The sequence below is a fragment of the Hippopotamus amphibius genome, chromosome 3, assembly GCF_030028045.1.
Source record: "Hippopotamus amphibius kiboko isolate mHipAmp2 chromosome 3, mHipAmp2.hap2, whole genome shotgun sequence".
Lineage (NCBI taxonomy): Eukaryota > Metazoa > Chordata > Mammalia > Artiodactyla > Hippopotamidae > Hippopotamus > Hippopotamus amphibius.
Genome location: NC_080188.1, coordinates 83,989,264 through 84,015,071, shown reverse-complemented (window position 1 = coordinate 84,015,071; position 25,808 = coordinate 83,989,264). Strand labels below are relative to the sequence as shown.

General features: G+C 40.3%; 1 protein-coding gene across 1 annotated transcript in view; it reads left to right on the top strand.

The window, feature by feature from the left end:
• The window catches only part of RNF175 (ring finger protein 175), a 48,851-nt gene extending 26,814 nt beyond the window's left edge, over positions 1-22,037 (top strand). The window contains exons 5-9 of the mRNA XM_057726960.1: positions 10,202-10,309; positions 12,963-13,083; positions 16,126-16,259; positions 19,555-19,656; positions 21,917-22,037. Coding sequence (XP_057582943.1) covers positions 10,202-10,309; positions 12,963-13,083; positions 16,126-16,259; positions 19,555-19,656; positions 21,917-22,037 — 586 coding nt within the window. The remainder of the gene's footprint in view (positions 1-10,201; positions 10,310-12,962; positions 13,084-16,125; positions 16,260-19,554; positions 19,657-21,916) is intronic.
• Positions 22,038-25,808: the final 3,771 nt, after the last annotated feature.

Below are 25,808 nucleotides of genomic sequence, written 5' to 3'. Positions count from 1 at the left end.
GGCTTAGTTACATCAACCAGCTGCTTTGCACAGAGAAACCCTACAATTTAAACCGTTATTAATCAGACACATCTCTAATGCTGGTACAGCCTTGAGATGGGCCCCTCAAGGCAGAGAGTGTGTGCGGAGTTCAAGGAAGCCCACTCTGGTGCTGCTGGTGTTATGAGGGTGGAGGGGAGATCCTCTCAGAGTTGCCACTTTTCCCATCATCACCCCTTTTTGCAACATTCACTTCTGCCTTTATCTCACTGCACTGAACAATGATCCACAATGCTCAGCACTGGCAAGTCATGAGGACCAATGACCCAAGGAGTCACTGTGGAAGAAAGACCCCAAAAGCCCTCTCTGGCCCCCTTTAGAGATGACAAGGCTTTCACAGTGATTTGATACACCTTGTGCAGCCCATGTGAGTTTCCTGCTCCAGGTAACTCCCCATTGCTGACCCCTCTGATGGGGCAGGATTATACCTATAGGAGAAGGTGCTATCTAGATAACTCTTGTATGTCAGTTGCTTGAAGTGGAGAAAGCATTTCATCATAGAAATAATGTAAGTAACAAATCATTTCTCAGGCAAGCCCACAAACCCCTATTTAAACCATGATGTTTCATAAGGTCCCTTCTAACTGGAACTCAGTGAAGCATAGCATCATTTTAAAAAGCACTGTCCCTGGCCCACACCCACTCCAGCCATCCTGTCAAGGCAGCCCAGCCCCAGCGTGCCCTGGGAAATCCCCAGCTCATGCCCACTCCCACCCTAGCCAGCCTGCTGAAGCTGCCCAGCACACACACAGTCCACACAGGGGTGCTGTTGCACACCTTCAAGACTGGGCAGTAACTGTCACACCTAATTCATAGAAACAAACACAAAAGCCAAACAAAATGAGAGACAAAGGAATTCGTTCAAAAGAACAGAACAAGATAAAACTCCAGAAAAAAAAAAAAAACTAATGAAACAGATAAGTAATTTACCTGATGAAGAGTTCACTGATGGTTATAAAGATGCTCAGAAATCTGGAGAAGAATGCAGGAACACAGTGAGAATTTTACCATGTAATTAGGAAATATAAAAGAGAACAAATCAGAGCTGAAGAATACAATAACTGAAGTGAAAAATACACTAGAGCGAATCAAGAGCAGATTAGATGATACAGAAGAACACATCAGTGACCTGGAAGAGAGAATAGTAGAAATCACCAAATCAGGACAACAAAAAAGAAAAACAGAATTAAAAAAAAATGAGGATACATTAAGGGACCTCTGGGACAACATCAAGTATACTAATATTCACATTACAGGGTTCTGAGAAGGAGAAGAGAGAGAGAAAGGGAAAGAAAACTTCTTTGAAGAAATAATGACTGAAAAATTCCCTAACCTGGTAAAGGAAACAGATACCCAGGTCTAGGAAGCACAGAGAATCCTAAACATGATGAACCCAAGGTGATCCACACCAACACATATCATAATTGAAACGGCAAAAGTTAAAGAGAAAATTTTAAAAGCAATGAGAAAAAGTGAGTGACATACAAGGGACCCCCCATAAAGCTATCAGCTGATTTTTCAGCAGAAACTTTGCAAGCCAAAAGAGAGTGGCAGGATATATTTAAAGTGCTAAAAGGAAAAAAACTTACAACCAAGAATACTCTTCCTAGCAAGGTTATCATTCAGAATTGAAGGAGAAATAAAGAGGTTCCCAGATAAGCAAAAACAGAGTTCATCACCACTAAACCAGCCTTACAAGAAATGTTGAAGGGTTTTCTTTAAGTGGAAAACAAATGGCCATAACTAGAAATAAGAAAATACATGAAAGAAAAATCTCACTGGTAAAGGCAAATAGATAGTGAAGGCAGTGGATCAACTACCAGTAGTATGAAGGTTAAAGGACAAAATCTGTAAAATAAACTATAACTACAATAAGTAGTTAAGGGATACACAAAGTGAAAAGATATAAAATATGATGTCAAAACCATAAAACATGGGCTGGAGAGGAGTAAAAATGTAGCACTTTTAGAATGCATTCGAATAAGTGACCATCAGCTTAAAACACATACACACACACACACATATGAGGCTCATGAACCACAAACCAAAAACCCGCAATAGAAATACTAAAAAATCAAGTGAAAAGAACTCTAACCTAACACTAAAGAAAATCATCAAACCACAAGGGAAGAGACTAAAAGAAGGAGAAGGGAACAGAGAACTACAAAAATGACAAAAACAATTACAAAATGGCAGTAAGTAAGTACATAAGAACTTTAAATGTAAATGGACTAAGTGCTCCAATCAAAGGACACAGGGTGGCTGAATGGATTAAGAACCAAAACCCATCTATATGCTGGCTTCAAGAGACACATCAGATCTAAAAACACACACAGACTGAAAGTGAAAGGATGGGAAAAGATATTTCATGCAAATGGAAACCAAAAGAAAGCTAGGGTAGCAATACTCATATCAGAAAAACAGACTTGAAAATAAAGACAAAAACAAAAGACAAAGGCGTTACAAATTGATAAAGGGGTCAGTCCAAAAAAAGGATATAACGTCTGTGAATATTTATGCACCCCACATAGGAGCACCTAAATACAATATAGCAAATATTAACAGACATAAAAGGAGAAATTGACAGCAATACAGTAATAGCAGAGGACTTTAATATTCCACTTAATTCAATGGAGAAATCACCCAGATAGAAAATCAATAAGGAAACATTGGCCTTAAATGATTAGATCGGATGAACTTAATAGATATAGATAGAACATTTTATCCAACAACTGCAGAATACACATTCTTTTCAAGTACTCATGGGACATTCTCAAGGATAGATAACATGCTAGGCCATGTGTCAAACAAGTGTCAATAAACTTAAGAAGATCAAGATCATATTGTGTTTTTTCTGATCACAACAGTATAAAAGTAGAAATCAATTACAGGAAGAAAACTGGAAAAAATATAAACACATGGATACTAAATAACATGCTACTAAACAACCAATGGGTTAACATAGAAAAAAAAACCTCAAGACAAATGAAAATGGAAACACAAAGATCCAAAATCTATGGGATACAGCAAACCAGTTTTAAGAGGGAAATATATAGCAATACAGGCCTACCTCAAGAAACAAGAAAAATCTCAAATAAACAACCTAAATTTACACCTAAAGGAACTAGAAAAAGCAGAACAGACAATGCCCAAAGTTAGTAAAAGAATGGAAATAATAAAGATCAAAATGGAAATAAATGAAATAGAGACAAAAAATAGAAAAGATCAATGAAACTTAGAGCTGTCTCTTTGAAAAAATAAACAAAATTGATGAATCTTTAGCCTGTCTCATCAAGGAAAAAAGAGAGGGCCCAAATAAATAAAATTGGAAATGAAACAAGAGAAATCACAGCTAATATCAAAAACATACAAACAATCATGAGACCTCTACGAACAATTACATGCCAACAAATTACAGAACCTAGAAGAAATGGATAAATTGCTAGAAACATACAATCTTCCAAGACTGAATTGGGATGAAATAGAAAATCTGAATAGACCAATCACTAGTTATGAAATTGAATCAGTAATCAAAAAACAAAAGTCCAGGACCAGATGGCTTCACAGGGAATTCTACCAAACATTTAAAGAAAGAGTGAATACTTATCCTTCTCAAACTATTCCAAAAAATTAAAGAGGATGGAATACTCTCAAACTCAGTCTACAAGGCTAGTATTACCCACATCAAAACCAGACAAAAACATCCTTGATGATCATAGATGCAAATATCCTCAAAAAATATTAGGAAACCAAATTCAGCAACACATTAAAAGGATCATACACCATGATCAAGTGGGGATTTATTCCAGGGGTGCACGGATATTTCAACATCCACAAATTAATCAACATGATACACCACATTAACAAAACAAAGGATAAAAATCACATGATCATCTCAATGGGTTCAGAAAAGCATTTGACAAAATTCAACATCCATTTATGATGATAATTCTCAACAAAGTAGGCATAGAGAGAACATACATCAACATAATAAAGACCATTTATGAGAAACCCACAGTTAACATCATACTCAACAGTGAAAAGCTGAACACTTCTCTAAGATCAGGAACAAGACAAGGGTGCCCACTCTCATCACTTTCATTCAACATAGTTTTGGAAGTCCTAGCCACAGCAATCAGAGGAGAAAAATAAATAAAAGGAATCCAAATTGGAAAAGAAGTAAAACTGTCAGTGTTCCCAGGCGACATGATACTATACATAGAAGTCCCTAAAGACGCTGCCAGAAAACTACTAGAGCTCATTAATGAATTCAGTAAAGTTGCAGGGTACACAATTAATACAAAGAAATCTGTTGCATTCCTATACACTAACAATGAACTATCAGATATAGAAATTAAGGAAACAATCCCATCTATCATAGCATCAAAAAGAATAAAATACCTAGGAGTAACCTATCTAAGGATGTAAAAGACCTGTACTCAGAAAGTTGTAAGACACTGATGAAAGAAATTGAAGATGACACAAATAAATAGAAAGATATACTGGGCTTATGGAATGGAAGAATTAACATTGCTAAAATATCCATACTAGCCAAGGCAGTTTACAGATTCAATGCAATCCCTATTAAAATACCAATGGCATTTTTCACAAATAGTCCTAAAATTTGTAGGGAACCACAAAAGACCCCCAATAGCCATAACAATCTTGAGAAAGAAGAACAGAGCTGGAGGTATCACACTCTCTGATTTCAAACCGTACTACAAATCTATAGTAATCAAAACAGTATGGTACTGGCACAGAAACAGACATTTAGATCAACGGAACAGAATAGAGAGCCCAGAAATAACCCCATGCTAATATGGTCAATTAACGTACAATAAAGGAGGTAAAAATATACAGTGGAGAAAAGATAGCCTCTTCAGTAAATGGCATTGGGAAAACTGAACAGCTACATGTAAAAGAATGAAACGACCATTTTCTTACACTATATACAAAAATAAACTCAAAATAGATCGAAGGCTTAAATGTAAGACCTAAAACCATAAAAATCCTAGAGGGAAACATATGCAGTATGCTCTTTGACATCAGTCTTTGCAATATTTTATGATCTGTCTCCTTAGGCAAGGGCAACAAAAGCAAAAATAAACAAATGGGACCACATCAAACTGAAAAAGCTTTTGCATGGCAATGGAAACTATCAACAAAAACGTAAAAGTAACCTACTGAATGGGAGAAGATATTTGCAAATGATATGTTCAATAAGGCGTCAATCTCCAAATGCATAAAGAACTCATACAACTCTATATCGAAAACCAAACAGTGCATTTTAAAAATGGGCTGAGGACCTGAATAGACATTTTTCCAGAGAAGACATACCGATGGCCAACAGGCACATGAAAAGATGCTCAACATCAGTCATCAGGGAAATTCAAATCAAAACCATAATGAGATATTATCTCGCACCTGTCAGAATGGCTGTTATCAAAAAGACAAGAAAAGTAAGTGTTGGCAAGAATGTGAAGAAAAGGGAACCCTTGTGCCCTGTGGGTGAGACTATAAATTGGTGGAGCCACTGTGGAAAACAGTATGATGGTTCCTTAAAAAAAGGTTTAAATAGAATTACCTTACCATCCAGAGATTCCTCTTTGGGTATTTAACCAAAGAAAACAAACACTATTTTAAAAACATGTGCGCACCCCCATGTTCATTGCAGCGTTATTTACAAAAGCCAAGATATGGAAGCAGCCTAGCTGTCAATCAATAGTTGAATGGATAAAGAAGATGGGGTATACACATACAATGGAATATTAGCCATTTAAAGAATCAAATTTTGCATTTTGATTGGACAACATGGATGGACCTAGAGGGTGTGCTGTTAAGTTTAAAAGTCAGACAAAGACAAGTCCTGTATGTCACTTATATGTGGAATGCAAAAAAAACAAAACAAAAAAACAAAAGAAAAATGAACAGACATAACAAAACAGAAACAGAGTCATAGATACAGAGAACAAACTAGTGGTTGCCGCAGAGGAAGGAAGTGGGGGGAATGAGTGAAATAGGTGAAAGGGATTAAGAGGCACAAACTTCAAATTATAAAATAAGTAAGTTACAGGGATGCAATGTACAGGCATGTATTTTAGGTCAAGTTCCATACCACTGCAATAAATTGAATATCACAATAGAGCAAGTCACACAAGTTTTTTGATTTCTCAGTGCATATAAAAGTGTATGCTATGTACGTTTACACTTACTGTAGCCTATTAAGTGTGCAATAGAATTATGTCCAAAAAAAAGGGTGAAATACCTTAATTTTAAAATATTTATTGCTAAAAAATGCTAACCATCATTTGATCCTTCAGTGAGGCTGTAATCTTGTTGCTGGTGGAGGGTCTTGCCTCCATGCTGGTGGATGTGGACTGATCAGGGTGGTGGTCGCTGAAGGTTGGGGTGGCTGTGGCAATTTCTTAAAATAAGACAGTGAAGTCCACCACATTGATTGACTCTTTCTTTCATGAATGATTTCTTTATAGCCTGTGGTGCTGTTTGATGGCATTTTACCTACACAGAACTTCTTTCAAAATTGAAGTCAGTCCTTTCACATCCTGCCGCTGCTTTATCAACTAAGTTTATGTCATATTCTAAATCCTTTGTTGTCATTTCAACAGTCTTCACAGCATCTTCCCCAGGAGTAGTTTCCATCTCAAGAAACCACTTTCTTTGCTCCTCCACAAGAAACAACTCCTCATTCATTCAAGTTTTATCATGAAATGGCAGCAATTGAGTCACACCTTCAGGGTCCACTTTGAATTCTAGCTCTCTTGCTGTTTTCACCAGATCTGCAATTCCTTCCTCCACTGAAGGCTTGAACCCCTCAAAGTCATCCATGAGGGTTGGAATCAGCTTCTTCCAAACTCCTGTCAATGTTGATATTTTGACCTCTTCCCATGAATCACAAGTGTTCTTAATGGCATCTAGAATGGTGAATCCTTTCCAGAAGGGTTTTGACTTACTATGCCCAGATCCATCAGAGGAATCACTATTTATGACGTCTATAGCCTTATGAAATGTACTTCTTGAATAATAAGACTTGAAAGTTGAAATCGGTCCTTGATTCATGGGCTGCGGAATGCATGTTGTATCAGTAGACATAAAAGCATTAATCTCATTGTTCATCTCCATCAGAGCTCTTGAGTGGCCAGGTACATTGTCAATGAGCAGTAATATTTTGAATCTTTTTTTCTGAGGAGTAGTAAGTATTCAGTAAACCATGTTGCAAACAGATGTGCTGTCATCTAGGCTTTGTTGTTCCATTTATAGAGCAGAGGCAGAATAGACTGAGCATAATTCTTCAGAGCCCTAGGATTTGCAGAATGGAAATGAGCATTGACTTCAACTTAAAGTCACCAGCTACATTATCCTAACAAGAGAGACAGCCTGTCCTTTTGAAGCTTTGAAGCCAGGCATAGACTTCTCCCCTCTAGCTATGAAAGTCCTAGAAGGCATCCTCCAATAGGCAGCTGTTTTGTCTACATTGAAAATCTCTTGTTTAGTGCAACCAGCATCATTAATTAACTTAGCTCGATCATCTGGATAACTTGCTGCTCCACCTCGCACTTTTGTGTTACAGAGATAACGTCTTTCTTTAAATCTTTTTTTAAAGATATTTCAAGAAGATATTTATTTATTTATTAAATTTATTTATTTATTTATGCATGCTGCATTGGGTCTTCATTGCTGTGCACAGGCTTTCTGTAGTTACAGCAAGCGGGGGCTACTCTTCGTTGTGGTGCACAGGCTCCTCATTGCCGTGGCTTCTCTTGTTGCAGAGCACGGGCTCTAGGCTTGTGGGCTTCATAGTTGTGGCACATGGGCTCAATAGCTGTGGCTCACAGGCTCTAAAGCGCAGGCTCTATAGTTGTGGTGCATGGGCTTAGTTGCTCCATGGCATGTGGGGTCTTCCTGGAGCAGGGATCGAACCCGTGTCCCCTGCACTGGCAGGCAGATTCTTAACCACTGTGCCACCTAGGAAGTCCCTCTTTAAATCTTATGAACCAACCTCTGCTAGCTACAAACTTTTCTTCTGCAGAGTCCTCACCCCTCTCAGCCTTCAGGGAATTGAAGAGGGTTAGGGCCTTGCTCTGAATTAGGCTCTGGCTTAAGAGAATGTTGTGGCTGGTTTGATCCTCTATCCAGACCACTAAAACCTTCTCCATATCAGCAATAAGGCTGTTTCACTTCCATTTGCGTGTTCACTCAAGCAGCACTTTTAATATCCTTCAAGCACTTTTCCTTTGCATCCACAACTTGGCTCACTGTTTGGTGCAAGAAGCCTAGTTTCCAGCCTATCTCGGCTTTAGCATGTGTTCCTCACTATGCGTCATCATTTCTAGCTTTTGACTTAAAGCGAGAGACATGCAACTCTTCCTTCACTTGAACACTGGGGCCACTCTAGGGTTATTAATTGGCCTGACTTCAATATCGTTGTGTCCCAGGGAATAGGGAGGCCTGAGAAGAGGGAGAGAGATGGGGAATGACCAGTTGGGGAAACAGTCAGAACACACAGAACACCTATCGATTAAGTTCACCATCTTATATGGGTGTGGTTCGTGGTGCCCCAAAACAGTTACAATGGTAACATCAAAGATCACTGATCACAGATCGCCATAAGAAATATAATAATAATGAAAAAGTTTGAAATCTTGCGAGAATCACCAAAATGGGACACAGAGACACAAAGTGAGCAAATGCTGTTGGAAAAAAAAGGGTGCCTAGAGACTTGCTCAACAAAGGGTTGACACGAGCCTTCAATTTGAAAAAAACAAACAAACAAAAAAACCAGTACCTGCAAAGTGCAATAAAGTGAGGTCTGCCTGTGTAGTGGATGATATAATAACTTGTATGATGATGATGGTAACTAGACTCATAGCGATCATTTATTTTGAGACGCATAAAAATGTCAACTCACTATACTGTACACCTGAAACTAATATAATATCATATGTCAACTATACTTCAATTAAAAAGAAAATAACGCTGAAACATTGCATCAGTAATACCACAGAACTTAAGCATGGGGTGCAACGGCTCCAGCAGGGAGGAAGCCAAGGAAGGCCAGAGCTGGGGACAGGGCTCCAGGGGTCAGAGGTGAAAGGGTGGGGCCAAGTCTTCCAAGGGAGACTCTAAATGAAGTGTGGGGTGAAATGCAGGAGAGAGGCTTCAAGAGGATGAGGAGAGAAAGGGCTGAGGGCAAACAGGGCCCCCGGCCTCTGTTCACCCTCGTGTGCAACGTGCCAGCACCCTGTATCTTCTCTGGGCACCCAGACTGGCCCCCAGCCCTCCTCCTTCCTCCCCTCTTGTTCTGATGGGCGGTGCCCCAAGAATAGAGCTGCTCCCCCATCCTCTTCCCACATTCTCCCGGGGAGGAAGCAGCCACGTAGCCCCTTCCGTAGTTTTCCTAAGGGCTTTTCCTGCCTGGAGTGACGGAAACGAACAGGATACGTGGCTCCTCCTAGGTCATCTCCATCCTTGCCCCCACACTCTCACTTCTCCACCTGGACCCTGTGGGAAGAAGGAAAGGCCTTAGGAGTTACCATGGTGAGTGTGGGGCACACAGAGGACCCGTCCACATAACAGAAGAAAACAAGTCTGAAGCACTCCTGTTCCAGGGCTGCGAGGGGTGCTGTTTGAGTGGAGAGGTGATGGGATGAGGACTGGTGGTACTTGCCCTGGGGCTGGGGCAGCAGCAACAGGAGGGAAGAGAAACTCCTGAGGGAGGAGGTCTCCCCTCTTGACTTCTCTTCCCATCTTTTGCTTGCCTCCAAGGCATTCCTGCCAAAACCACTCTAAGCTAACCTAGGGCCAAATGAGAAAAGGAGGAGAGGAAGGAAGGCAGGGTCCTATTTAGAATAACCATTCCTGAAGGCCATTTTTACATGAGGAACACAGATAAGTCACAATGAATTTATATATGCATGTACACAGAAACACGTGTGAAGGTAGTACTGTTTATGTACTGCTTGTTGATAGTATACTAAAACTCTACATTATTAGGAAGTTCAGCTCATATAATATACTCATGTTCTGTATATTGCATAATGAATATAATTTTAGAAACTAAAAACTGACATAACAAGGTTTGAAAAAGATGAAATATTTTATAATACATCATGTTTTGTGCTTCTCCCCAATTTTCACTCCACAGATTGGTCTACAAATGGTTTCTTCTAATCTACAAACTCAGCTATGCATTTGGTGTTGTGGGTTATTTGTCTATCATGTTTACAATGTGTGGATTCAATTTATTTTTCAAGTAAGTATCTCCAATTAAGACATTAATATCTCCAAACATTCGCTTATAACATTCACCTGGTAAAGCTCTCTATATCTGGAAGCCACATTTGGCCCAATAATTTTCCATGCACACATTGTTTACAGTACTATCATCGGTATAGTAGATATCACTGGGGAAAACCAGTAGAAAAGGAAGAGAAAATCCACAGATACAAAATTTTTCAAAAAATTATAAGCTTTAAAGAGAATCTATATGTGATCTACAAGTTTAAAAGATCACCACTAAAAGTAGGCTGACACTTATTGTAGAGTAATTCTTACTGAACTATAAATTTCCCTTCCACAAAATTCTGAAGTGTCATTTCCTTCTATACATCTTCTTCCTTAAAACCTCTAGAGGTACACTATCTAATACAGTAGCCACTAGCCCATGTAACTATTGAGCACTTAAAATATGAAATAAAAGGTGCTGTAAGTCTAAAATACACATTGGATTTCAAAGGCAGCATAAGAAAATAATTTCTATATCTATTACATGTTGAGATGATAGTACTCTGGATGTATTGTGGAAATTATTTCATCTGTTTCTTTTTAAAAAAAATAATTAGCTTTTTTTTTATTTCTTTTTTTGGCTCTGCTGGGTTTTCGTTGCTTCACTCGGGCTTTCTCTAATTGCAGTGAGGGGGCGCTACTCTTCATTGCGGTGCTGGGGCTTCTCACTGCAGTGGCATTTCTTGTTGCAGGGTATGGGCTCTAGGCACGCAGCCTTCATTAATTGTGGCACACAGGGCTCAATAGTTGTGGCTCACAGGCTCTAGAGTGTAGGCTCAGTAGCTGTGGTGCATAGGCTTAGTTGCTCCGCAGCATGTGGGATCTTCCCAGACCAGGGACTGAACCCCAGTCCCCTGCATTGGCAGGCGGATTCCTAACCACTGCGCCACCAGGGAAGTCCCCGTGTGTTTCTTTTTATATTTTTCATGTGGCTCAAAGACAATTTTTAATTTCGTCCAATCTATATTTCCATTAGACAGCACTGCTCTAGAATTTTTTTTCTGGTATCCACGATATCTCTTTTGATGGGAGCAGTGAGAAAAAGAGGACACTGAGTACTTAGACACTGAAGAAGTGAAAAGATAACAGAACCACAAAGTCTAGGGAGAAATAAAGGAAACTGGGATACTAACATCTATGACTGAGAACCGTGCTCCCACGGGGAAGATGCTGCTGACGTGTGCTGTGGGTGAGGTTCTCACAGGCAGAGCTGAGGCTGTGTGATCCACCCATGCTCTGGAAAAGGAATGTGAGACATACTACGCAGCTGCGGAAAACAGCTCAAATGAAAATGCCCCGGAAGTTCTCTCACATCAAAGTTACTCTCAGTCTCTGGGACCTTAACAGAAATTCAACGGCAAAGGTCGGCAACACTTAACTCATAAAACAAGGAACACAATTGCATGGAGAGCCAGCTCTGAGGGAAGTAGCAATCTGATTTTATAAGTATTTCATGAAACTGTCAGAGAAGGCGCTGCTACCATTTTCTAACAGGAAAGGGATAGAAAATAATTGTACAGATCTATTATTGTTGGTTGAAGCTGCAGAAACACACTGATTTATCTTTTCAGCATACTGTTTTTATTACTTTAATGAATATAAAAATGTTCATAAGGACTTTTAGGAAGTTACTTATAGTTGCCCCAAGATTATTATCCTTATGATTTTAAGATCCTTAACCCGGAATTCTCCTATAATGAGGCACACAAGGAACCTCACCCTTCAGATGGGAAGCAATTTTTTTTTCACTACTGATTGTCGTTGAGCACAATTGTATTAAGGTTCTTTTCTGTGGAACGAGTTCGTTGCATAGCAGCAAAGGGCCTCAAAATTTGAGCTTGATTTCTGGTTTTGTTTGGTACCAATTATCATGTTAAGCAAATCATTTTTTTCCAAGTCTCCATTTTTTCAAAGATAAAGTGGGGATCATAGTATCTATCTCAAATATTTTTAGGTAAGATAGAGTCTTGGAAAGCATTCTGTAACATCTAAGTTTGCTAGCAGGGATTCCTGACCCCAGCTGCTGTCCAGACCTCACCCCAGGCCACTTAAATGAGTGCCCCTGAAGGTGGGCTCATGTATCAGTACTTGTTTAAATCTCCCCCAGGTGATTCCAATCTACTGTTAGGGTTGACAACCATTGGACTATTAAAGAGGTTCCTAAAGTTAGCGGCCCACCTGCAATCACCTGGCGTCTGGAGCGCCTCCAAAAATATCGCTGCACAGGCCCCACCCCTAGAGAGCCTGATGTAATTGGCCCAGGGTGCAGTCCAGGGATGGAGGCTTTTACAAGCTGCACCGGGTTTTTCCACGTGCAGCCCAGCTTGAGAACCGCTGGTTACAGTCGGCTTGTCTTAGCACTGCAGCCCTAAGAAGCCTTTAAACACTCTCTCAAGAATGATTTTGTCCACTTAGCCCTGAGTGGTAAAATTTGAATGGAATTGAGAGAATTTTAAATTCTTTTATTAAAAAAAAAAAGAAACATTAAACAAATAAGTGGGAGAAAATACCACCAAGTTTCTGTTAGATACCAAGGCAGGAAATACTTTCCAAGCTGCAGCCCTTCCACACCCCCCCGCAAATGCCACATCCTTACTTCCCTTCAATGTTGTTTTCAATAGAATCAAGGCTAGAGATTCCATGGATTTTGGCATCGTGTCCTTGTTCTATGGCCTCTACTATGGAGTAATGGGGAGAGACTTTGCAGAGATCTGCTCGGATTACATGGCTTCTACTATAGGGGTAAGTGATGCTTCTTCATTTATGGTACATGGAAAAATGATCTCATCTTACACATTCACATCCATGTTCAGAAACAGATGTCTTTTTTAGTTCTGACAGTCCAACTGCTCCCTGGATTCTCCTGGTGTCAAATGATCTGGGAGTAACCATATCTAGCATACCCCAATTGCCAACATTTAAAGGATTAGTAAAAATTAATCTAAACAAAATAAAGAGAAAGGATTAGTAAAAATGCAGCAATGACAAAAAATAACCCTTTATCTCTGCTAATACAAATAACAGTCATATGTAATGCACATAAAACACTTCAGAATCAACCAATGCCTCAGGGTAATACTCATTATAAAGATCAGTTATCATTATACAGCATTTGAAGAAGTAGAAGACATAAAAAGTGTAATAAATGTATTCTAACTGTATATTGTTCCCTGGAATTAAAAAGAAAATCCCTAATAGTTTTTTTTTTTTTAACTCTCTTAAAATTGAAACTCAGAATGGACATACTTTCTGGTTAGATGGATTCCAGATTCAAATATTAGGAGTATCCATCTGTGTCTGACACACACACATCTCTTAAAAACTTACATAGCAAGGGCTCCAGGGATGACCCAGTGGTTTCAGAAATTCCCCGTCCCTGTCCTCTACCAGTCTCTTGGTACACAGCCAGATGTGAAATGGAAAAACCAGTGTGAGTGGCAAGAGAAGAATGATCTTCTGGACTGTTGTTCTCCCTTTCCATCTTTGGGGCAGGACTGAGTAAACAAGACCTTGTCTTCATTCCCGCCCGCCTACTTCCCCTTCCCCATCTCTGTAGGCTCCATCTTACTCTTTTCTGAGAGCCTGGAATCCAACTTCTGTGGTGAAATGCTGGAATCTCCCTGCCATGTCTCATCTCTGAAACAACTGCCTTCCTTATAAGGTTTAAGGTGAGCACAGGAGGGAGAATTTTCACTCCCAGTTCCTCCAACAAAAACCAGAGCCATCCCCCTTTAAAAAACTCCCAAAGCCTCTTGTGCTTGTTTATGGCCAGCCGAGGAAGAGACGCATTGGATGTCCTCTGTTCTCCAGTGGACCAGGAAAAAGAGATTTAACCTGGCAAGACTACCAAGCCTTTAAGCACCAACTTCCTGGAGATTTCTCATCTGATCCCACCCCACCAGTCTTCAACATCTTGTCATCTGCTGTCATCCTCATTCCAGACACCAAGTATATATAAAACCTACTGCCTCAAGCCACTGGCACAGCCACCAGTAACTTGGTGTGTGTGTGTGTGTGTGCGTGCGTGTGCTTGTGAGAAAGGTAAGGAGGAGCAACCTCCACTCTCACACCAGTGCCTGAGCCCCACACTAATTAAGTCAGACTCTGGGAGTGGAGCCAATGCATCTGCTTTGTTTTAAAAGCTCCCTAGGAAAAGGAATGAGCTATTAAGCCATGCAAAAACTTGGAAGAATCGTAAATATATATTGCTAAGTGAAAGAAGCCAGCCTGAAAAGGCTACATACTACACGAGTCCACTTATATGACAATTTGGAAAAGGTGCAACTCTGGAGATGCTAAGGAGATTGGTGGTTGAGAGGGGATTTAGGGAGGGAGCTGGGTTGAATGTGTAAAGCACAGGGAATTTGTTAGGGTGGTGAAATTATTCTGTATGATACTCTGATGGTGAGACATGACACTACACATTTGTCAAAATCAACAGTACTTTATAGTGGAAAGGGTCAACCTTAATGTGTGAAAATCTCAAAAAATCATTTAGGATGTCAGGGAATGCCAGGAGAGAATGTAGACTGTGACAGAAGAGTTTCACTGTATTACAAATAACTGAAATAACCTCACTGAAGGGGGTGGGGGGAAAAGTCTGAGAAATGGCCAAAGCCAAGAGGAGCCTAAGGAGACACGATAATTAATGGTACCCTGGGTGGGGTTTTGAAACAAAATAAGGACATTGGGGGAAAACCAAGTAATCTGAATAAAGTGTAAACTGTATTTCATAATTATGTATCAACATTGGTTCATTAATTGTGACAAATGTACCATACTAATGTAAGATGTTAATCATAGGGCAAACCTGGTATGGGAACTCTACTACCTTGGTATGTTTTCTTTAAGTTTAAAACAATTATAACATTTTTTAATATAAATTTATTTTATTTATTTGTTTGTTTATTTGTTGCTGCACACAGGCTTTCTCTAGTTGCAGCAATGGGGGCTACTCCTCATTGTGGTGGCTTCTCTTGTTGAGGAGCACAGGCTCTAGGCGAGTGTGCTTCCGTAGCTGTGGCACACAGCCTCAATAGTTGTGGCTCACGGGCTCTAGAGCACAGACTCAGTGGTTGTGGTGCACGGGCTTAGTTGCTCTGTGGCATGTGGGATCTTCCCAGACCAGGGATCGAACCCATGTTCCCTGCATTGGCAGGCAGGTTCTTAACCACTGCACCACCTAGGAAGTCCCACCTTTTTGTTTTTAAAAAAGCTTCTTAGACATTCCAATGTGCTACCAGTGTTGAGAATCACTCCTCATCCACAGCCCTGGGAAGACGCAGTGTCCCAAGTTAGGGTTCTAAATGCATTGCCTTCTAATGAGATTAGTCTGTACTCCCTATAATCATTTGGGATTATATTAAAATTAATTAAAATTTTAATTATATTAAAATTAACTAAAAGATACATAGATGTCTGGGTTTACTCCAGATCTATGAATCAGAGTCTCCAGGAAAATAGAGGGAAGGGTCAGGCTCTGGGTGAGCTTAAAAAGCTTCCCTTGTGAGTCTGAACTTACAGCCCTAGATAAAAACTCTTCCTCTCAAAGGATTCGTTGGTGGGGAGTTTAGGTGATTATACTTAGCGATGTGCTTTGGGTCCATTTGTGGTTCAGTGGGGATTTGCCTGGAAACTTTTACCCCACAGTAGCATTGTTCCTATGGGAAAAGTGTTTCAGGTTCTAAACCAAAAGAGGAACAGTAAAGGCTCTATGTCCCCAAGCCTGGCAATGGCTTCCCTGTGTTCAGAGAATGGCGGTGCTCTGTGCCTTTCCCCCAACAGTTCTACAGCATCAGTGGGATGCCCACCAGGAGCCTGTCAGATGACATCTGCACCGTCTGTGGGCAGAAGATCATCATGGAGCTCGATGAAGAAGGGCTCATCGAAAACACCTACCAGCTTTCGTGCAAGCATGTGCATCCTTTTCAAGGGAGACCATTCGGCCTTCATCAAGCCAGTGCCGGGAGGCAATGTCCAGATAATCTGTGTTGGGCATGGGAGATAGCAAGTCAGGGAAGACTGTCTCATCACCTTCCTCCTCCTTTCTCTCCTCCTCCTACCCCCCTTCCCTCTGCCTTGCCCCATCCCCAAACCCCAAAACTTTATCTTCCCGCCCAGCTTCTTTTTGAGACGTTCTGGCAACCCGTGCTGAATAATGAACTGCTCTTAATAAGCAGGAGGTAAACCTCCTTCTCCCCCTCCTCCAGGAATTTCTTTTTTAAAAACGAATCTCCATGCTACACAGAGAGGAGGTGCTGCAGTATCTGTGCAGAGGCTGGCTGGGAAAGCTGGCGAAGCCATAAGCAAACAGGTAGCCAAGAAGGACCAGGGAGAGAAGTGGTCTGGGAGTGAAAAACAGAGTGACGTTTCAGGTGCAGGGAGGAACTCAGGACTCTCTAGGTGGAGCCTGTGTCTGAGTCGTACAGGAACAAGAACGACAAAGTGATGTGCTTTGCCTGGAAGTAATCTTTAGGAACCTGCTTGTGTCAACAGTGGCGATGGAGGAAGCTAAGTATCAGCTTTGGTCTCGAAAAGAGGATAACGCCACAGGCAGCAGGGTACCTTAAATTACATAAGGAGGGACCAAAATGTGAGCACCTAGTTCTTGGACTACTTGGTTCTTCTGCCTATGGGCTGTGCCTCAAATCGCTACCTACTGGCTGAGGGATCTTTAGGTTTTAGGAACCAAACCAGCCTGGGCCTGGAAACCAGCATCCTCTGGGACTCCATAACTGTGAGCAAGAGCTCTGAGTGCTGAAAGATGCTGGGATCCAGACCCTGGGCCAAGCATCCTGCACTGCCTAAGCAAGTAACTCTGGATACAAGTGCTGTGTTTGGGTTGGCCAACAATCGGTATTTTAATTCTTCTCTTAATACAGGGAAAAGGAGGCATCATTTATCTTTGTTTTATAGTGCAATATCAATTCTGTAATACTGCTATGCACTCAGTCAGTTCAAAGCTCTGTCATTATAAGGTGGTTAAACGATCTGTCTTTTGCCTCTGAAGCCCACCTAACTCAGGCAGTAATACCCTAGATGTGCAGCACTCATGATTTGATTCTGTTTAATCTGGACAGATTCCATTTATTCAATCTTGAGAGTAAAAAACTGGACCAAATGCATCTGAAATGTAATAGGAGCCCTTACTCCAGTATTTAAGTCTTAACATTTTAAGGTAAGAAATACAAAGATATCCCATGTGGAATTCTATGTGGTTTTTCAGTGTGATACCTTTCCCAAAAAACTATCATTCTTAGTAGAAATGTTCCAAGTCTGGTCCTAGTTTTAAATATGATTTACTTTTCAAATGTTGGAACAGAGCCCCTTCTGCCATTTGCAAGTGGAAATATTTTCTCTCTCCACCTTTAAAAGCCCTTAGGGATTGTTGTACATGTGTGCATATGTAATCGAAAATGTAGTCACCTTTCAATTTGCTTGGCAGGGAGTATTATTAATGGTTATTTTAGCATGAGTCATATTAGCAAGGAGTGGGCAGACATGAATCATATTAACAAGGGGATGGGCGTCTGCGTCTTGCTTTGCGGCAATTCTGCCCGTGCAGAGGTTTTTCAGATGAGATTTTGAAGATAAAAGATAATATTAAAGAGGAGAGGCACATTTCAATGCTGGCTCGATGATCCCTGAACTCCATGCCTAACTGGAAGATGGGGCTGTACTCCAGCCCTTTTGAATGAAGAGCTCTACGGGTTTTGATTCAGAATCTCTGTTATAATACACTTTATGTTTTCTTTTAAGCTCTTTATTGGACTATAATTGCTTTACCCTGTTGTGCCAGTTTTTACTGGACAACAAAGTGAATCAGCTGTATTTATGCATGTATCCCCATATCCCCTCCCTCCCGCAACTCCCTCCCACCCTCCCTATCCCAGCGCTCTAAGTCATCACCCATCATCGAGTTGATCTCCCTGTGTTATGCAGCAGCTTCCCACTAGCTATCTATTTTACATTTGGTAGTAATACACTTTATGCTAACTCAAGCGTGTTGCCAAAGTGACCCCAATTCCAAGAACATAAAACAGCGGAAATTCCTAGTTGCACACAGATCTAATATTGAGGAATCATCTACATGGCCTTGACTTGCCTCCACCTCCGTACCCTCCATCTGTTCGGGAGGGAACGTCTACATCATTGCTGTTCACATGGGGGTGAAGCAGGCCAGGTAGAACATCGTGCCATCTTGATCCAGAAAGCCATGCTGGGATCAACGACTGTAGAAATAACTCAACACGATGGGTCTCGTTATAGTTAATCATTTTACTCAAACCTATAAGTTGTGGAACCTGGAAAAATAGGTCTGCAAAAGTAGCAATCGGTTTTGAATGAATCATTCAAATATTCGTGCAATAAATAGTTACTTAGGCACTGCTTAAAATGCTGATCACAGAGGTGAATGAGTCATGGTCCCGCAGGTAGCATATGGGCCATGTAAATACACAGAAAGTCATGACACAGAGTGACTTGTGCTCTGTAAGACTCAGTCCCTGGTGCTGCGGGAAAACATACGGTTCACCATCAACTTTGGGGCCAAAGGGTCAAACTTTCTGGACAAGGAGTTGTATACAAGTGAATCTGTAAATGCCTAGAGTTTTAGATGTTTAGTATAGGTTTATATTCTATGAAGAAATAACTGGCTCCTTGTAAGTAATCAAAGGTTGAGAAAAAAACTTACGAAGCTAATAGAAACATTCGTACAAATATTTGACCACAAATAATTTAAACTTGTCTAAGTACCTAAGACAAGTCAGATTACATGCATAGTTGGTAATGAGAAGGTGCCCAAAAAGCTGAATGGGGAGATGCTACCGTAAACGCAGAGAAATGCACCATAAGCAAGGCAGGGAAATACAATGATATATGTTTACGTAAGACATTCCTGTAAAAAAGCACGTCCACATTCTTTATCTAATTTAATCACAGGAATCGAGTGAGGTAAGAACACATAAGGCCAAGAAGATCAGTAAATTCCTCAGGGTCATAAGCTGTTGCAGCTCTGACTCCAAGCTCCCTGTCCTTGGCTGTTCCATTGTCCTGCAGAATCTCCCTAAGAAAGCGATGGACACAACCAAGTCGTGACCGAGAGCTATTCCCGCTTCCACCACTCCACCCTACAGGTGGGATCACTTTCATTACATCATCATGAAGGAGACCTTGCCCTTTAATATCAGAAGCTTCCCTAACAAGATCCCTAAGCTTTCATGAATTCTGCATCCAAGGTTGGTGTATTGTTGGTAAAAAGCAGACGTGCCCTTACTGCAAAGAGAAGGTCGATTTGAAGAGGATGATCAATAACCCGTATCCTTTTGTATAAAGTTATAAAATATTATCTTAAATGTTTCTGGTGATGCATTCTTTAATCTAAACTTTCCTTATCTTCATTATAGGTAAAGCAGAAAACATTCTGTTTTCCCTAACCACCTATTTCTAAAGGACTTGGCTCTTTTCTCCCCTGAGCCTGTGTTACTATTCTAGTTAGGAAGTTAAATGCCAAAAAAGATACATTCTAGACTTTATATTTCATATATTCCACTCTAAGGGCTTTAGTGGAAGTATGATGGGATATTGCAAAAGACTAGTGAATATATGGAAGAATAAGATAGATAGATGATAGGTGATGATAGATGATAGATAGATAAGATAGATGATAGATAGATTAGATAGATAGATGATAGATAGATAATAGATAGATGATCATAGATAGATTAGATAGATGATAGATAGATAGATGATAGATAGATGATAGATAGATGATAGATAGATGATAGATAGAGAGATAGAGAGATAGATAGATAGATAGATAGATAGATAGATAGATAGATAGATAGATAGATAGATGATAGATAGATAGATGATAGACAGACAGATAGATATGGATAGATAGAAAGGCAGACAGTGAGAGGATAGGTAACAGGTGAATGGGATGAATGAGTGGGGAGATAAATAGATTAGAATTGAAATTTTAAAAGCCCCAAATGCAAACTAGAATATAGAAAAGCATTTTTAAGGTATACCAAATTTTATTACCTCCAGAAATGAGTAGGGTTTTTTCCCCTGGATTTTAGCTCTTTTTATTCCTTGCTATACCTCGTCTTTTCTTAGGCTAACCTAAGTAATAATAATATTGAAAGGAGTAAAGACCTACTACAGATTTGGTTGTCAAAGGGCAACAACAGGATGTTTATAGACAGCAGGCATCCCCAACAGAATAAACCCAAATCTCATTAAGGTCACAGGAAAGGAATGTCCCCATCCAGAGCTGATTACAAAGACCTGGCCCGCAACCCCACTGGCCCAAGACCATGGTGTATCTCTTCCAGGGGAGTAAATGGAACTAAAACACATCCCACCTTAAGCAGAAGAGCACTGAGGGGATGGCTTCCACCTGCCAAGTACTCCCTCTTCTCTTAAGTGACAGCCTTACTGTTCCTCCTGAGTTCCAGTCACCTGCATTCACAGCGCTAAAGGAGACTGCCCCCATTGCTCCCCACTCCCCCGACTCTTCACCAACCCTGTGTGCAGTTTTAATAATGGCTGTTGGCAGCAACGCCCCCCATCTCTGAGGACTGAAAATCAAGGAAAGACTTGCAAGTAAGTCAGCAGGGGAGGCAGCGTGGGCGGGTCCCTGGTCTCAGAGCCACATCCCAGCAACAGGGGACACCCTCTGCACCCACCAGCTCCCTTCCCGGCTGGCTTTTCCTGCAGAGTGTGTTCAAGGCTAGCACGGCCAAGGCTGAAAGCCTGTCACGCGCCTTCCTCTCCTCCACTCATCCTACCACGAAGAAGCCAAGTCCAGAACAGCTTTCAGTTAATAACTTACTTGTGAAACTGCAGTACATAAATCTTTATTATAAAATTGGTGATAATATGATCATAAATGTCACCTTAATGATCATTTAAATAGCAAAGGACAGTTGGCTTCTTTGAGAGAGAGATGGTTTTCAGAGAATAAACCTTTATGGTCTTAAGAGAATAAACTTCTGAATATTACATGTACTCTTTTTTTTTTTTTCCTATGAAATACAGGACTTTATTTCTGAATGTAACATCCTAACAACAATCGTCATTCTTCTAAGGCAGCTAAAGAAATACATGAACTCTTTATTGAGACTCAGTATAAGATAATAGCTATCAACGCTTGTGAAAAATCTGCCTTTTTGTGTATAACATGGCTAATAGAGATACTATGCACTAAGTTCCCTTAGTACAATATGATCAAAAGTACCAGGATAAGGTATGTATAATCTGTGAATTAATCTTTTTCTTTTTAATATGCAACAAAATCCCTCTGATGAGCCAGTGGCAGGAGAGCCCAGAGCTGTTTTTGCTCATTTACAGTGGTTTCCATTATTCTTGGTTTTCCACTGTAATCTTCCCCCCTGCCTCTTTCTTTTAGCGTGTGACCCTTGCCTTTTGTTCTTGTTTGGGTATATGATAGCTGGGGATTTTACTGTAGATGGATTCGATTTGGTTTTGGAAATTAGGTGTAGTGTAAATAACAATGACTATTTCTGCTGCGTGGCTGTATGTAGAGCAACCTCCTTGAACTGAGATTCAGCTGGGAGCGCACACACTTCTCATACGGACAAATCCTGGGTTGGCTTCGTTATCTGGTGGCCTGGCAACCCGTGGTGATGGGAATCGCCCAAGGCATTAACTATCCCCTCGGGCTGGAGTAGCATGGCACACCTACCCCAGAAGCAACGTATTGCATGTTGAAATATTTTCAAATCCTTAATCCTACATTTAATATTGATATTCTTTCCTAATTTTAGAGAGGATCCCAAGAATTTAGAGAACTGAATAAAAATTGGCGCTTTGTGTGGAAAGCATTTAGAGAGAAGCTGGGCAATGGAATAAACGAATAAAGGGTGCTTCTCATCTTTCTGATTACAATTGTTTTCTAAGCACCGCATGTGACACATTTGGTACAACCCACCGTGGACATCCCATGTCTAGGCTGGCTTACAATGATCTCATCTGGGAAGTGTTTCAGAGGTTTGCCAAATACTTCTCACGTACAACATTGAGTTATAGCAAATACCTTCTCATCGGTTCAACATCTTCAAAGAAGTCAGCAGAGCTGTTAAATCTGTGGTTCAAGGACACGGTCTTTTCTGTGCTTGGTGCTCGTCACCACGTGGCAGCTTTGGCACCACAGAGCCCTTCTGTGTAGAGATCACGCCCGAAGCCTCCAGCACCAGGTGCCACAGCGCACTGAGTGGGCCAGAGCTGCGCCGGGTTCCCCGGGGCTGCCCCAGGCACTCAGCCCACCCAAAGGCGGCACTAAAGGAGACAGCGTCACTCATCTTCTGTGCCGCTCTGCGCGTGCGCGCGCGCACCCCGCCCCCCGCCCCCCCCCCCCAGTCAATCCATGGCCACACTCTGCTTTTATTTTCTTCACAGCACTTTTCAAGCCCTGAAATCACTGTCATAGGCTCATTTGTTTACTGTTTGTCTTCCCCTCCAGGAAGACAGAGAACCGTATCTGTTCTGATCCCTACTCTCTCTCCAGCACTTGGAGCAGCACCTGGCACCTAACAGGCACTCAGTAAATATTTGCGGAACGAATGAATCAATCCAGCAAGAAAGAAAAAAATCAACAGAATTGGGAAGACCAGTCAGAACAAATGAATGATATGTCAAACTCCCCCAAATTAATTCATTTTACATTACTGGTCATTTGTTAAACAGCCAACACCATATATATCATATGAGACATCTACTCCGCAATACTTGAAGACATTACACCTGTATGAAGTAGAAAGGAAACACATCTATTGTCAAAAACATTGGCAAGGCATTGCAGCAGCATGAATGGACCTGGAGATTATCATACTGAGTGAAGTAAGTCAGAAAGAGAAAGGCAAATACATATGATATCACTTATATGTGGAATCTAAAATATGACACAAATGAACTTATCTATGAAACAGAAACATTCACAGACACAGAGAACAGACTTGTGGTTGCCAACAGGGAGGAGCAGCGGGGACAGGTTGGATTGGGAATTTGGGAAGAGCAGGTGCAAACTACTGTATACAGAATGGATAAACAACAAGGCTCTACTGTACAGCACAGGGAACCATATTCAATATCCTGTGATAAACCATAAAGGAAAAGAATATGAAATAGAATGTATATATATGTATAACTGAGTCACTTTGCTGCACAGCAGACATTAACTCAACATTGTAAATCAACTATACTTCAATAAAATACATTTTAAAAAAATATTGGCAATGTACTTAATACTGTACCAAATTCCATCATAGTTTTTATGACAATAACTCACATTAAGATTTCTACCTGTTGGTAATCTTCCTTCTTGAAACTGCTCAGTGCTTCCGTATTACAATAGGCTCATCAACCAGATTATTAGAAGATTTAACTCTATTTCTCACCTCAGCAAATATTTCAACAGTTCAATATTTATTACGTACCAGACATGTGCAAGGTTAAAGAGCTGAAACAAGATTCTTGAGCTTACAGGCAATATATTGCAAATAAAACTCACAGTTGGATAAAGCACCAACTAAAAATTAGTTTTTCTTCTGTAGAGGAAAGAGCCCTTAAATTGACCTCCAATGTGTTTGCCATTCATTTTTTATGGAGAGCTGCGTGAAGACCCTTTAGAACTCTGGGCAAATAAACCAGTACGTGTCTGCTTGGAATTCAGAATGACTGTCACAGTTTAGAAATGTTAGATAATTACTAAACAATATAAGAAACAAATAAAGGTGCTATTTTCTTCATACAGTTTAGGCATTTAAAATCTAATCTCAGTTTTGTGAAGGAATATGTGTGTGTGTGTATATATATATATATATATATATATATATATATATATATTCAATACACTGAAAAAGTATGGAGAGCTACATACTACTCAGTTACCAGTGGTTATCTCAAGGTGAAGGCATAAGAGCTGATTCTTAATTTCTTTTATATGCTTTTGTTTCTTTTCCAAAATTTCTACAGTTCAACATTTGCAATGAGAAAAATAAAGATTATTTTTAAAATATTACTTTAAATCTATCAATTAGCTATGAAGCTGTTTTCATTGCTGTTTAAAGTATCGAAATTAAATCCACAGGTCAAGTCCACATGAGATTTGTCTGGTTCTCATGACAATTAACTCTGTGTTTAATGTAGGAAATAGAGAAGTAAAGCAAAAAGTCCATTTTGTGTTTGGTTTCTGTGGCATCTCAAGTCTCCTCCTCCTGAACTTGTCTATTTTTTCTTGGACTGGCTACCATCTCCTCCATTACACCCTCCTAGGAGTTTGTATGAGAGAGAACCCACCATGTGGGTTTCCCAAGGACTAAAGCCTGTTATGCACTTAATGAACTTATTTCTTTGGGATAACTTTCTGCAAACAACAGAAAATATACCCTAGATCTCTGCTAGTACCCATAACACAAAAACATTCATTTACAAACCATATTATATAAGATGAATCCCTTCTTGGAAAACAATAGCTGACACCTACCACAGGCACCTGTCGCCCTGTGCGAGCATCCACAGCTCCCGTTCTCACAGGCTTGGTCCTCTTGCCTCCTCAGGCTGCAGAGTAACCCAGGGGCATGTGCCCAGTGCTCCACTGACATTAATGCACATTGATATCCTACATCAGATCCTATGATGCATTTATTATTATCCTGATCTTAAGGACAGGAAAATATTTGGGGTCAGATCAACTTGCCCAAAGATACACAGGAACTAACCCAGGTCCTTCTGACTCCAAGCCCCAATTAACCACACAGACCCAGTGCTGGCTGAGGACTGAGCAAGGTCACTTCGTTTCACATGTGTTTCCCAGCTTAAGAAGCAAGTCGCCCAAAACCCGTAAATAGCTCCTCACTTTTAAATGTAATGCAATCATTTAATGTCTTATTATCTATATTCTAAAAATTAACATATGGAAGTCATATCTGTCTTTTAAATTACTGTGTATCAAATATGTTTTGTGTCACTGTGAGGAACCTCTAGGTCTTAGACTTGCTTAAAAAATCTATTTAGCTCACACATACTTTTATAATGTTTCAGAAAGAGAAAAAATCAGAAACAAGCTTTTTCAAAGAAGGAAAAAGCAACATGATGCAGGGAAAGCCAACGAGAAGATGGGCTGAGAGCAGAGTAACCAGACACTAATTAGAACTTCACACATAGTTAAAGCCTAAAAGTTAGAGTCAGGGATATAGGGGGCTTCTTTCAAATTCTTTGAAACTGAGTATTTATGTCACTAGTTTTATTTTCATAGAAATACATAATTTATTGCATCTTGGATTATATACCCTCTCTCAAAGTAACTATGGTTGGAGAAACTTATCAAATACCAAGAAAGATCCAGTTCATATGAAAATACACCCTCTAGGTTTTTTTTGTATCCTGTAACGCTTAATGGAGACACACAGCACTTTTTTCCTAAGAATAGCAATAAGTTTGGC